Here is a 15,506-nt window from a genome sequence, read left to right as displayed (position 1 = left end):
GATAATAATATAAATTTTTAACAATAGTATTTTAAACACAAAGAGAAAAAAAATGAGTAATATTAAAAACATTAATGGGTTTTCCTGCACTCACAAGAAAATAAGGCTGGAGATCGCAAGATTGCAAGAAAGCATCAATCAATCTTGTTTGTTAACAGCTTAATGAATGAAAACGATGTTAATGACTGTAATCTATCAATGTAACATGTCTTAAGTAATCCGTGCTATTTGTGTCTTATTTAATTTGCATTCTAACTTCTGCCCACGATTCAAAAAGATAATACGGAATGTTCCATGTTTTTACGTGTTTTCTTTTCTTTATACAATTTATTTATCTACATCCTTCCAAGCAAATATTCGCTTTTCATATTAAAAGAAACGCGTTATTATAACAAATTGAATGCAAAACTCGTCTATTTATTTACTTCTCACAAACACAGCTATACACACTATTTTAAATACGTACTCACCAAAAGCAGTAGCATTTCCCGCCGGTCCAACACACCCCCTATCATCTACCAAATTAACTCTAGCCAAAAGCTTCACTTTAGGCGCTGTATTCTTCATTCGCTTTGTCCGCTCTCCGCTGCGGTCGTCGCTCCGCTCGACACTGCGGTCGCTCACTGGTAGGAGCAACCAACGGGTTGAGTCACCTTCTGACACGAACCCATCGGTGTCCACGTGTCGAGTAATGGTGTTTGCAAACCATGGTGACGGATGGGCGTCCGAGACCATTTGTTTGCCAAGACTGGAAAATAAGTTTTTATTAGTATGAAGATAATGTAGGTAGGAAGGAAATGAGGTCAAGTTGACAATCTTGATTAAATTAACGAAGGGAGCGGAGATCTTATCATTAGAGGCCGCAAAATGCGCATCAGTAACAACCTTTATATTGGCACGAACACAGAAATACTTTTTTGATAAAAGGACAAGGCCAGATGGTCTTGAAAAGAACTTCACTTAGGAAATTCTTAAGTAAAGTATCGAGCTATAAAAACTATTTGATTTTCAGAAAAAAAGAAAAAGTATTTTCTAGTTCCGTTTGAAGGATTAATTCAAGGAACCATTACGTATAAAAGAAATTACAAAAAAAGCGCCTGAAAAGACTTTTATAGCATACCTCCTTACAGATCAAAAGCTTTAATGTCTCACGTGTTTTTCAAAGATTACGCTAAAATATGCCGTTTTATTATTTAACAATACTTTGGACGGATATAGAACAAGGGGATCTTTATATATTCCTTTATCTTTGATTGAAAAAATACCTTTTTTTGTTTTTAATTCGTTAGACCTTCCATATCTCTTTATCAAAATAACAGAGATATACAACCTACGCGACAACTGGTTATATTCCCACGAATCGAACGAGGTTTTTTCCTTAAGGAAAATTGGAATATTACCTTTCAGGAATGCTTGGAAACCTTTACCTTTATTCCGAGCTATGTATTATTGTTTTATTTTAACCCGATCAGCCGTGTCTGAACGCCTTTTTGAGAAGAATTGTGGACATAATTTTAAACTCGGTTTCAGTGGGACACAAAATGCATTTTGAATTGGAAACTATTTTTTCGGAAATCGGTAATAATTAGAAGTAAGTTTTGAAAGTTGTGTCAATATTTCATTATCCAAGTTGACGTAATTGAAAACAAAAACCATTTACTTATCTTCAAGTATTTTTTGCAGCAGTTTCCTCATACATATTTAATAAGTCAGCAAGTTATATTTACTTATAACTTTACTACTAACCTGACAATATAGCTCTGCTTGCCCAACTTAGCAGAAGGCAGTCTTTGAGGATAGCTCGGCAACGGCAGAGTCCAGCTCACATTGGCGAACATCTCGCCCTGAACAGTAACTGTTTCGGCGGACACGACCGGCGCCGGGAGGCGGGGCGAGTGTGCGCAAGAGCATACACCTACCACACATTCTGGAACAAAGTTATACGTGACTACGGCGCTACGTCCACCGTCCATCAACAAGGTGGACAGAGGAGCTTATAAAGGTCGCCGGAAGACGCTGGGTGCAGGTCGCTTCTAACAGGTATCTGTGGAGATCTAAGGGGGAGGCCTATGTTCAGCAGTGGACGTCTTATGGCTTAGATGATGATAATGATGACGGCGCTGCGGGATTGTCCAAAAGAGTTACCGCGGCCCTGGTACATAAAATGCCTACGAAGGAACATGATGAGTTTTAGTCAGTAAGAGTCTGACAGTACCTCTCGCTGCTGACTCACAACGGGAGGGGTCATTTGATGATTTACCATAAAAAGGTCATACGGGGCTAGTTGTAGTATTTATTTTTTGTGGACAAATTGTGTAATAACTCAGTACTTCTGCCAAAGTTATTCCCTTTAAGGAAATTATACCGAATAAATGGTGAAAATAATCAATATTATTGCATTCCAAAAGATTAAGAAAATTGGTAGCACCTAAGTAACAATGTTTTTCCCCTAAAATGTTCTCTGATAAAAATATATTTTATCGTAGACGATATTAGTTGTTTTATCTGTGTACAAGTTATGTAAGTGCTTCTATAGAAGGCCAAATAAAAAGCTATGGGTACAGAATTAGCACTGTATTGCTTATGAGCAATATAGGCTTTTTTAAATGTTGTCCTGATTGCCAGACAAATCGAAGGAAATATTCAGGATATCTGCCGGAAAGTCCGAAAAATAAATATGTAACACATTTAAGAGTACATAAGGGTCTATATGGGGTAAGTACATAAGGGTATTTATAGGGTAAGTGCTTAAGGGAGTATATGGAGTAAGACCATAAGGGAGTACATGGAGCAAGTACATAAAGAAGTCTAGGGGGTAAGTTAACTACACAAGGGAGAATATGGGGACAGTACATAAGGGAGTATATGAGAGCAGTACATAAGGGAGTATATGAGGACTCAACTCACCATCCAACTCGACATGTAGATTAGCAGAACTATGTCCGTCCCATGGATGTGCGATGAGCCTCACCATGTAAGCGCAGCCGGGATGCACTGCACTACATATACTTCTGTCAATCAGAAGCCAACTCACCATCCAACTCGACATGTAGATTAGCAGAACTATGTCCGTCCCATGGATGTGCGATGAGCCTCACCATGTAAGCGCAGCCGGGATGCACTGCACTACATATACTTCTGTCAATCAGAAGCCAACTCACCATCCAACTCGACATGTAGGTTAGCAGAAGTATGTCCGTCCCACGGGTGTGCGATGAGCCTCACCATGTAAGCGCAGCCGGGGCGCACTGCACATGTCTCGGCCACGTTGTTCGAGAAGGCTGGTATTAACCACCATGTCGCCTCCTGTTGAAAGTAATTACTTGTTGATCATCCTTGTTCAAAAAATCAAGACATATTAAACCTACTGCGTGATAGGTCGAAAGAGTTAACACGGCCCTGATAGCCAAAGGGCATAAGGAACATAGTCTTAAAGTGTAGAAAATATGACACGTCCTCCCACTGCACCAACAGCGGGTCATTTGATGATTTTCTTCAGAAAAGGCATATTAAGGTTGGTGACAAGGAATTTGGTCAGGTTATTGTTTATTTATGTATGCCAGCTCTTTGTATGCAGGATAAAAGCCTGTTAAATGATTTCCTTCCTTCCATTTTTCTCTGTCTAAAAAAACACTAAAGGCAAATTGCCTTAGGTGATGTTTTGTCACGTCATGCGTCGCTGCAGTCTGTTTACAGTAGCTGTTAAATGGCCCTTAAAACGCAATGATGTTCAGATCGCCTTAAAGAATGATCAGAGCAATGCCGAAAGTAAATATGCTATACTGGAACTACTTCCCAGATGAAGGCATAAAGTATCCTAAGCCTATCTCATGATTCATAGCTACCTATCCAATTCTAAATACTCCGCCCCCAAAGTTCAACCAACTGACCAAATAACCTTGAACTTATTCACCTAAAACACTTACATATTTCCACATATAAGTACAATTCCAATAAAACACTTATATAATTCCACTTACCCCAGGAATGTTATATTCGTAGCACATGGGCGAGTGACAATCAATTGTATCCGTCACACTGCGCACCTCCAGAGAATAGTCCCTAGCGGCCCCGCCTGTACAAGGAAAAAATAAATTTACTTATAAACGCAAGCCTTTTTAATGTTAACTCACTAATTGTTTATTAAAAACCGCCAACACTGTTGCTGAGCAAAAAAAGCTTTGTCAAAAAATTATAGGAACACCTTTTAGCATGAAAAGTTAAGGTCAGAGCACACGTGAACGGCACGGCACGTCGCAGCTGATATTAGTCGTAGCTGCAAGCTAGCTGTCACCCTGGCTTTTTATATTGACCATATAAACTTATATCATATAATTTGTTTTTCATGAGATACGATTTAAGGGTCAAATTGAAATGTCAATTTAATCGTGCCATGCCGATCATGTCTGCCATAACCTTAAGTCATTATTTTTTAATTCACCGTTCGGTGAACGATGAATGATGTTCACAAGAACTGAATGAAATGCTGCCTCAATCTCGTCAAAAGTTTGGAAGCGAGGAAGCGGTGATTAATTAATATTTTTGACGATAGATGTAAGGCCATCCTTGTTTACATGTTTTATCTTACAAAAGAGGGGCCATCTATAAATTACGCTTTCCTGAGTAAAAATCTACGTAACTAAGAGTTCATTTTTTTTATATTTTCGTTATTATAATACAGATTTTCAATCAAGAAAAGGTATTCAAGTATTAAATAAATCAACATTACCATTGAGCAGGACTTTCGTTATAGAATTAAATTATTGCTAGGAAAGTTTAACAATGCTTTAAAAAAAATACACATGATAAAGCAAGTACCTACTGCAAGAAAAGTTGAATAGTTATAATGGTATACCTACAAATGTGTAACCAGCCTTAGTATAACTACCGCTAGATTTAGTTTACAGTGTTTTTATGAAGCTCCGAGAAACGCGAGCGATGTTAGATTTTCAGTTTTTTCAGCATCAATGGACTTAAAAACTGAGCCTTGAAGTCTATCTGATGCTTTGATGTTGTTTTTTGTTTCTAACTTCTATTGTTTTTAATTGGAATTTACCATCGGAAGTAATTTACTGTGAGAATTCTTATTATGATTCTATTACTTGCTTACTGTTGTAAAATAGTTTTTGTTTCGACGTAAATTAACGTATGACGTATTGTAAGAACCTGTGTATATGGCATTGTATAGTTACAACCTGCAACCTTGCAACCTGTGTATAGTTATTACGTATATGGCATCGTTTCTTCAAACCAAATTTTACGGCAGCAGGTCAACTTGCCCGAATATGACAAATTTTACCAATCAACCTTCCGCTAATGTGATTAGGTTGAAAATCTATTGAAGAAATTTGTCAGATTGACATAGGAATTAGATTGACATAGGTTCCTATGCTGTTGTACTTTTAGCACACAATAACAATGCTTTTGTCACCAGGAAAGTGCACGATTATCGATATTAATAACAACGTTATTGGTAGGCTTAATACCATACTCATATTTAGATTAGCAACAAATTCACACAAGTACGCAGTTATCTGCCGTTCTAAAGGCGACTTTCAGCCCACGTATTTTTATTTCTATTTATCTGAAAACGTGGGAAGGATTCCCAAAACAAAAAAAAAGGAAAAAAATCTGTTTACTTGGCTAAATATTACAGAGAAGCTCTCGCCAGTGGTTTCACATAGAGCAATTCTGAAGTTTTTTTTGTTTCCTTGTACATGCTAATGTCAGGAACCACTTGCACTGCTCCGATTCGAAAATTCCCTCAGGGTTGGTTAATCCACTTAAAGACAGATGAAGGGTACGAGCTGTTTTTTATTTGGGTGTATGAAATAGTTCCCACAAGACGCGGATAAAAACGCTGGCGAAAGCTTTGGTTTTAATTAAAGGAACTTATATGAGAAGAGTCATTTATACTTTTTTATTTGTTAATTGTTCTTTGTGCCAGTAGGATAAGATCCTAATACCAAATTGACAAAGATAAACATTATACCTAAACACACTGGAATTACACAAAGATAAAGGTTGTGTTGTTATTATCGATCAATCAATCATTTGCGTTGAATTTTTGGGACTTTTTTTTCAAAGTTTTATGCAAAATCATGTCTGCTAATGAAAACATTAATTCATTAATTAATCCAAGTAATTAATTGCGTATGTGTTTATACTATTGACAGGAAAAGTGCAAGAATTATCTAAATAGCTATCCAATTTGCCAAAAGTATAAAGGGGAATTGGGACCGTTAATTAACGGTCCAAAGGTATTCCGCATTGGGAACCTGTTTTGATGCCCCCTAAGTGAATTGCCTGAGGAACCTCCTCATAAAAAAAACAGTTCAAACAGTTTAGTTGAAACTTACCAAATACGTTATGTTAAGAGATAAACTGGGCTTTGATGATTAAAATAACTAAGGTTTTCTTACAAGATGCATGCAGCTTCAATTATCAATTGTTTTTATACCAGTCAACAAAGCACATTAGCAACTGTTATTCGCACTGAACGAATCGGAAACTATTTGAATGTTCTCTATCAACATTAGACAATAATAGACAGAGTTTCCGCTAGTCTGTCTGTTTGTCTTCTTTATACATCCATACCTAACATAACATACGTAGGTACATACCACGGAGGAAAGAAAGATTGCAGAGATGCCGTAAGGAAGGTAGGTCAGGCGATGCCTCTGGGCCGAAGACCTTGCCTCGGCAACGTACGGGCGCTGGACGCTGGATGCCGTCGGGCCTGTCCTGTGCTAGGCTCGTGTATTTCGCTTACTTCCATTGTATTATGTCCTATGGTATTTTACTGTGGGGGGCAGCGGCTGACGTAAACTCAATCTTCGTTCTCCAGAAAAGGGCAGTTCGTGCAATTTATGGCCTCGGCCCTCGCGAGTCATTAAGAGAATTATTTAAAAAAATTGATATACTTACACTACCTTCTCTTTATATACTAGAAAATATCATGTTCGTACGCAAAAACTTAAATCAATTTAGTGTTAAAAGTGATATACATTCCATTAATACAAGAAACAAGCACAAGCTAGTAGTTCCGAGATTCAGATTAACGAAATCAAATAAATCGTTTTTAGGGAATTGTGTCCGTTTTTACAACAAGCTGCCTAAGTGTGTAACCGATCTCACGGATATAAAATTTAAGAACACTTTAAAATCCACCCTAATTAAAAAAGCTTATTATAAAATTCAAGACTTTGTTGACGATAAAGATATTATATGGCGATAACTCATCTGTCCATGTGTGGCTTCCCTGGTAATTAAACGACTTTTTCTTCTCCCTTTGCATTGTATAGATTTACAGATAAACTTTCTTGCATTGTATAATTCTGTGAGCATACTATTGTTATGTAATAGACTGTTTGTACTGTGATTATATTACTTTTTAAAAAGAGTGTCTATGGAGTTTCTTGCCGGCTCTTCTCCATGAGACCAACTTTTTGGAACCGTGCAACTAATGTGACGTTTCATAGGTGCCTGCAAAGGCCTATGTGAAATAAAAAGATTTTGATTTTGATTTTTTTTTTGACTGGTGATTTATTTTAGAATTTATAATGAGAGGGTTCTAAAGGAGGGCCCTTACACGGGGCGGAGTAACGTTCCTAGTTCCATGAATACTTAGCCGCATGTTGTCGCGCTACTTTCTTAGGAGATTTTGCGTTATGACATCTCCACTGGTCATTCTGTTCTCCATGGTACATACATATAATGTACTGTGAGCGATTACTCTGTGATTGACGTCGAAATAAATTGTACATATGCGACGAAAATAGGCCAGTGTTAATATTTTTTACGTGGTTTATAACTAAGATTAAAATAAACTCGGAACATGTGATTTTGGTACGTACTTCTTTTACATACTGGTAATCTCTAATAATAAATATCTTTGTAAATGTGTTTGTTTGTTTTTTATGCAGTAACGGAGCAGCTGATCGATAGGATTTTATAGCTTCGATAGTTTATGAGTCAGACAGTGGTAAAGTCTAGTTGTTGTCTGAAAAATGTGCTCTGACTGACCATGCTGGACTGTGACTGTAAGAGAATCTCAAAACAAGTAGATTTTTTGTGCTCCACTTAGGCAAATCGCACGAAAAACCTATAGTGTGAAAGTACTGTTTATGCTTTTCATAATGAAAAGGTAAGCATGTAACATAATGAAAAGGTAAGCAAGTATTTACTTATTAAGTATATTAAACATATTACTATCTACTGTGATTTAAAATATAAAAATATCTTTATCTATGGAAGTATTCCCCAATTATCTAGATAATTTTTCAAACCAGTCTTGGTAAGTTTGAAAATGATTCACAGCTTTTTAAAAAGATACGAGTAGGTATTATAATGGCCGATAAAACCCTACGGTGTGATGTTATAGTACAGTTAAAACGCGTTTACAACAGTAGAACGAAATCGCCATTCTTGAGTAAAGAAAGAACAACAAATACACTGAACATATGGGTTTGTGGGCTTAGGACGCTCGTAAAAACACACGAGATTTTGACATACCTATTACCTATCTACTGAATTATTTCATAGTCTTTGTACATATTACTGTTTTGCAAGAAAGCGCGCTAAGACTTCTTTAAAGCGGAGAAGAGTGAAAGACTTGGAGAGTCTGGACTTTTTAGACGTTAATTTCACTTTAGGTAGGCTTTCGAACTAAGTAAGTTCTAACTAGGTAAGTCATCTTAATTGATTTAATTACATAGGGTTCTTTCCGTAATAGTAATGGTTAAATGAAAGATTGCAATATATGTATAAACCAATTACGAAAATACTATACCTAGAAATGTCTATTGGGTACTTAATACGTTTTGTTTAATCAAAAAATTATGTCTAAAAGGCAATTGAATAAATAAACCCACTTAATTCAATTTACTTATAGAGGTTGAATATCCTTCCTTATATTGGGTTCATACACAAAAATCATTCATGTTGTATAACAATTACATTAGCAACTACAGAACTCCCTGTGGACATAGGACGCGGAAACCGTTAACATATTGTTTATTTACACCGAAATAACTAACAAAACGTACATTTTGCGTAATGTGTTTAACCATCTGGCTAGCCTTTGTTTTGGAACAAGAGACCGGTAATAGTAACCCATGTATTGTTTCTACTACAATAGATTGGTGACTTTGTGAACTTTGTATTTATCGGCACTGAAAAGCTAAAAGGAGGAAGATTGAGATCTTGGGGTTAGTGAGAGCCGTATACGTTCCGTTCGATCATGAGGTTAAGCAACGCTTAGCGCAGTTGGTCAATGGATGGGTAACCATCGTTATTTGAAGATCGTTGGCAGTTGTTACGGATAAGAGGATCTTTTAACGTCAGGTTAATATCCTACTAATATTATAAACGCGAAAGTTTGTATGTATGGATGTTTGTTACTCTTTCACGCAAAAACTACTGAATGGATTTTAATGAAACTTTACAATAATATAGCTTATACATCAGAATAACACATAGGCTACAATTTGTAAACATATTGTTCGAAATACTAAACCTGCGCAGACGAAGTCGCGGGCACCAGCTAGTAATAAATATTGAGCTACATATTTGCTACCAAGAGCACTATTGTTAACCATAATCTAATTTGGATTAAGACCTAATTACCTAGAAGTAGTAGTAGCTCTTCTTTGGCAAACTTGCGCTCCAGGTAAAATACGTATGTAAAATATGGAATACAATTATTTAACGGATAATCGTTTCTTCTTCCTGACTCCGGGCTACTTTGGCTTCTAATACCCACAAAGCGAGTAGCCGATGCTTGAATCGAACCCGGAGACCCTTCGCGCGACAGTCACGCGACAAAGACAGTTTCCACTCACCTCTGGAAGGTATCCAGGACACGTTGAAGTTGAGCTCATGGTCTGAGTTCTTCAGCGGCAGCGGGAACACCTCCAGCTTCTGCGGCAGACCAGCGTGCTGTACTGGATACTGCAAGTCTGGCGGCTCCGGGTCTTCTGACTGCAACAATGAAGAACATGTTAGAAATGGTTATGATGGTATAATGGTTATATGTCTGATGCCAGTTTTTAGGAGTAAAGCAAAGGTTTGGATTTGATATTTTTGTATGTGATTCTATTAAAGAGAAGTGATGCTTCTTCTCACATATTCAGACTTTGACTGCTATGCAACCGTTATTTGTTTCAGCTATTAAATAATAGTTTATTTAATTAATAAAATTGACGAAACATTTTCATTTAGAAAGACCTTAAACACAGCAGTGTACCTAACATCATCATCATCATCATCTTCCTGCCCTTATCCCAATTTTATTAGTCGCCGGCGCAACATGTTTTCCCTTCCATACTCTTCTATCTGCCAGCCGTCATCTCGCAAGTAACATTCTTTTCTTAACAGCAGTACCTAACATACCTACAAATTAGTTTTCGGTATTTTCAGTGGTAGAGTAGTATTAGGTATATTTTTACATTCTTTAAATACTGTTAAATTTCTGAATAAAGAGCAATAGACCAACCCATTCCTATCACAAAATGGCTATATTCCCAAAAAAACATAGTCAAAAGGATATGGCCAGCCAGAATAAAACCTCAGACTAGAAAAAGAAAGCTCTAATTCCATTTTCGAATCATCCATTACGGAATCCATTACTAAAGATTTACTTTCTGACGTCTCCATTCAAACTAAACAGTGCATGATACTGAAATTCATTCAGAAAACTTTATTCAGAGTTTTCTTTCATCGGAACTAAAATCTGTGTTTGGATTCTTGGCCGCCGTCAATGTAAATATGTCCGAATTACGTGATTGAAAAATGTTATGTACACTTCTATGCAAAAATATAGGGACACTAGTATTGATATTTTTTTTATGAAGTTTATTTTTGTTGTGTTTTGTTTTTCTTATAATGAGTTTCTACATATATAACGTTGTCTTTCTCTTATTTATTTAGGAGCAACATTAAAAACAAAGAGCATGCAAATGAAATTTAAAAAAGTACAAAATTGTGCACAAAGTATCAAATAAATAGGTAAATAATTTGTTTAGTTTATAAGTCAGAGGCTTCACATAATTTTGGCAAGATGTATTAAAGTTTCCACTCTTAACTTATTAAACTTTTGACAGAGATATGAGAATTAGAAAACTAATACATTGTAATTCATTACGCATTTATTATGAAAAACGTGTCTTGTCACAATATTAATAATTATTGTTTACTTATCCTTAACAGAATTTCACAAAACTGAGCAAATAAAAAAAAATACATAGTCCTACTACATAATATTTGTAAATGCGAAAGTAACTCCGCCTGTCGATCTGTCAATCCATCTGTTACGCATAAGCAGTTAACTACTGATTCTATTTGCATGAAATTTTCGCCGAAAATAACTCGCATGTAAGGTCGGAAGATATTTTTATCTGCGTGTGTACTTTGTTATTTCCTCAGAATGCCGGTGATTATGATAGTTCAGAAATAGCTAGATACACTTATAAATAGCAATTAGCATTCCTCAATCAATAAGCCATCTCCGGTCGAAGATTTAGGGCACGGGCCTAAATGGGGTAGGGAGATTTAGGGTAAACACGTGTGGAATGCTAGGCATCCGATACCTACAGATGTCATGAATATAAAATGATAAAGAGAGCAGTGTACAAATGATTTATAATAGAAAAGAAGAAGTAGGTATTCCTCAATCAATAATTTCAGTTCGATGCGATAAAATGAATTCACCACCATAACATCTCCTGCGAATTCGCCCGCATATTAATGTAAGTATCTAACATGTTTCCGTAACTTTATTAACTTCTTTTGAGATCTGTCCTAAGAAGACTGTTGTCCTTTTGTTTGTATAAGACATGTACAATCGGTTATACATGGCCATAAATAGGAAATCAAGGTTTTCACCGTAGTAGTTCTACATAAAGTACTATTTAATACATCACGACACAAGGTCAACACCATCACCATGATTTCATAACCCCACTATAAAGTTTCCTAGAAAGACCTATTCATGTAAACAAAGACTAGCAAAATCTAACTGGGGAGAGTGAACCAGGTGCTTCCCATTTGCAAACCAGACGCATGTAACATCTGACCTTGACCTTGGGTGTTAATTTATAGGCGGGTTGCACACGATTCGGGAGAGCTGATTTAGATGCAAAATTGCGTTTTGTTTGTTAGGTTGATTTAACTAGATTTTCTCTGCATACCGAGGAAACTATTTATTGTATTCGTGTGAACGTATTGTGTAATCTTTTCAAGGCTTTCAGCTGTGTTAATATGAAATCCTATCGAAATTGGTTCAGTAGTTTTCGTCTGAAAGCGGATCAATTATATTTCATCATTAAGTGATTACGGGGCAGAGATTAAGGGTTCACGAATAACAATAATAAATATTGAGCTTTCTTAATAGCATCTTGTTTAAACCCTGGTCGTGTTTAAAACCGTGGTAATTGGCTTATAGTTATATTGAAAACGATTTTGTCTCGACAAACACCAATGCTTGTACCTTGTACCAATGTACCAGGTGCCAAATGGATAAATCACAGTTTTAGCGATAGTTAGGTAATTGCTTGTAAAGCTAAAGGAAGTTACAAATCGATAACAGCATTAGACATAGTGCAGACAGAGTGCGAAAAATTAAGCGGTTTTTATATTGTGTGTGTGTGTTTAAAAAATAACTCAAAATTCAAAATTTTTGGAAAAATACTACCTTCCTAAAGTCAAAAACAAAAGACTGCCCTCAAGACACCCACCCTTTTACCCTAAACACAGTTTCACTAGCTTAAAGTTACTTATAACCAACTTCACAACGGCAAACTTATATGACGACAACTGCATACCACCATCAATCCCCATCAAATTATTTACGTAAGATTTTTATAATAATTTATGTTCTACAAGAAGTAGTTTACAATCACGGCATGATTGATAGCCGAGTTAAAAATAACGAGCGAAGTCGGCGCCAAAATAGTTAGCGTATACAAATATTGTTACTGCATGTCTTATGAAATGGCTATTTACTGACTGATTGTGATACATGGCTATGATTTATTTTAGATAGTTTTGAATGTGAAGGTTAGAGGTATTCAGTTTTACTGCCATACCGGGTTTATCTATCAGTTTTTTTTCATGTGTTTTAAGTGTTGGCTTAAAAAAATTCTCTCGCATTATTATAGGAATCCATCTATACTAATGTTATAAGTGAGAAAATAAGTTTATCTTTCTCTCTAATTTAGGTCTCTGTCTCTGATGTTATAAACGAAAGTAGCTTTGTCTGTCTGCCATCTTTTCACGCCAAAACAGCTGAACCGATTGAAATTAGATTGTACATACACAAATAGAAAAAAAACCTAAGTCCTATGTCTGATCATACTTTATGTCCAGGTGTGAGAAATCGTTTCCTCAGCACATGAGAAACAGCTAGTATCCTAATAAACTTGTCCTTCCTAAAACTTGCCCTCTAATAAATTGCCCAGAGAATTAGCGATGACGTCACAACTTCGATCAAACCAATATGGCGGTTATCAGTTGCTAATCAACATCAGTACAAGAGTAAAGTGATTGCATGTTAATCCGTCATGTTCCGCAAATTTTCATACTTATCTCTCTATGTATTGTTCCCTAATATCGAGATATTTGCTATCAATGCAATGGCAGATTAGATTGGTGTTTAACATTTTTTAATCTGCAGTGACATAATGTTCGTACATGATTTTTGACATTCTATGCGAAAAGGTAACTTATGAACTTTGGGGCTTATATCACCTGTCTAGCCTTTTCCCATCTATGTTGGGGTCGGCTTTCAGTCTAATCGGATGCAGCTGAGTGCCAGTGTTTTAAAAGGAGCGGCTGCCTATCTGACCTCCTCAACCCAGTTACCCGGGCAACCCAACACTCCTTGATAAAGCTGGTGGTCAGACATGGACTTTGGCGCTTATGTCGTTTAGAAATACAAATGATCCAAGTTTGCGTATACTATAGGAGCATAATGTCGTAAATGCCAATGCCATAAAGTTCCTTTTATAGTGGACTCACATTTTTTTATGCAAATCCTATCAGTACGTTGTTACAGGTGTTAAGATTATTCAATTTTGCGAGCAAATGACATAATCAGCAGTTATCTTCGATAATCCAATTTAAGAATCACTGTGGCATGATAATTTTCATAGTTGTATGAGAAAATGTTTCCATGTGAGAAATCACATCATAAGTCGAAGGATTCGATATCATACTTACAAGAATTAAAAATAGCCTACAGTCTTCTTCGATAAACTGGCTAAGTACCTAAGTAACACTGATAGTTTTTTTAATCGGATCCGTTGTTTTTAAAAATAGTGCAAAACAAAATAATCTACTATGTCTATTTTCTAAATCTATTAAACCTGTCTATTGTGTTTCAGGACAAGATTTTCATGACAGAAAATTATTAAAGAATTAAACAGAAGAAACTAAATGACCCCGACACCCTGATTTTGTTGGTGTTGACAACCTGTAGCTTCGGGTACAACAATCACTTGTTGCACACATGTTTACAGGTGCTATACATACATGTTTGTGTATGTGTGTGTGTGGATCATGGTGAGAAAATTCCCCTAAGGGCAGATCACAATTCACACTCCGTAAATAATGGGTTTATGGCTTTTCCAAATCTGTTTGTATGATTTTCTGTGAGGAGAATATTTTGTTAGCATTTTCTATTTTGGGGTAGTTTCTTTATCTATGCTAATATTATAAACAGGAAAACTTTGTTTGTTTGTTTGGTTTTAATAGATAAACTCAAAAACTACTGGACCGATTTTAAATATTCTTTTACCATTAGAAAGCTATATTATCTGCGAGTAACATAGGGTATATTTTATCCCGGTGCGGGCAGTAGCTCCTACGGGACGCGGGTGAATGGCTAGTAGTCAATATTTAAGTACTTATCTGCCACGTGATTATATGGGTCTCTTTTAATAAAAATAGAACGAGAAAATTTATGATCATCATTACACGAGTTAGATTTTGCGGCAATGCGTCAGTTGATTTAGATTTTTACAAATATTCGTTATATAGGTACCTAACGTTTACTTTAATACTAAAAATAAGTGAAGATTAGATACCTGAGTCATAAGGTTTGCGCAATACGCTAGTGATAAAACTAGCTTATCATCTAATGTTGTAAAGCAGAAGAGTTTATAAACGAACTTATATCAGTACATATGTATCTTTTGATTTGAAATAATATTTCAGTGATATTTAACGAGTCAGCCTAATCATTATGATGACACGTGAAGTTACGGGTGCCTTTAACTGGCGATTAGTCTACTCAATACTTTAGTCGAGGGTGGTGAAAGGCCTTAGTCCCTTTATCGCAGAAGGCTTTACTGAGTCTACTAATAGTTCACGCTGGCTGGAGCTATTTTATCACAGTTAGCAAACACTGAATAATAAATACGACATCGCGGTAACCTTAACTGACTGAATTCATAACCTCTAAAGCCAAACAATACTATGTTGATTTTGGACGTTATAAATGCGTGAAT

At 36.1% G+C, this 15,506-nt stretch overlaps 1 protein-coding gene across 2 annotated transcripts in view; it reads right to left on the bottom strand.

Annotated features, from left to right (window-relative positions):
• The window catches only part of LOC110372217 (myoblast growth factor receptor egl-15), a 125,795-nt gene that overhangs the window by 95,554 nt on the left and 14,735 nt on the right, over positions 1-15,506 (bottom strand). For both annotated transcript variants that reach the window (XM_049838225.2, XM_049838226.2), the window contains 5 exons: positions 9,843-9,981; positions 3,981-4,075; positions 3,162-3,306; positions 1,747-1,927; positions 471-748 (listed from right to left, as the gene is read on the bottom strand). In XM_049838225.2, the coding sequence (XP_049694182.2) occupies positions 471-748; positions 1,747-1,927; positions 3,162-3,306; positions 3,981-4,075; positions 9,843-9,981 (838 nt within the window). The remainder of the gene's footprint in view (positions 1-470; positions 749-1,746; positions 1,928-3,161; positions 3,307-3,980; positions 4,076-9,842; positions 9,982-15,506) is intronic.

The sequence above is a fragment of the Helicoverpa armigera genome, chromosome 8 (genome assembly GCF_030705265.1).
Source record: "Helicoverpa armigera isolate CAAS_96S chromosome 8, ASM3070526v1, whole genome shotgun sequence".
Taxonomy (NCBI): Eukaryota; Metazoa; Arthropoda; class Insecta; order Lepidoptera; family Noctuidae; genus Helicoverpa; species Helicoverpa armigera.
This window is presented reverse-complemented; position numbering and strand designations above follow the sequence as displayed.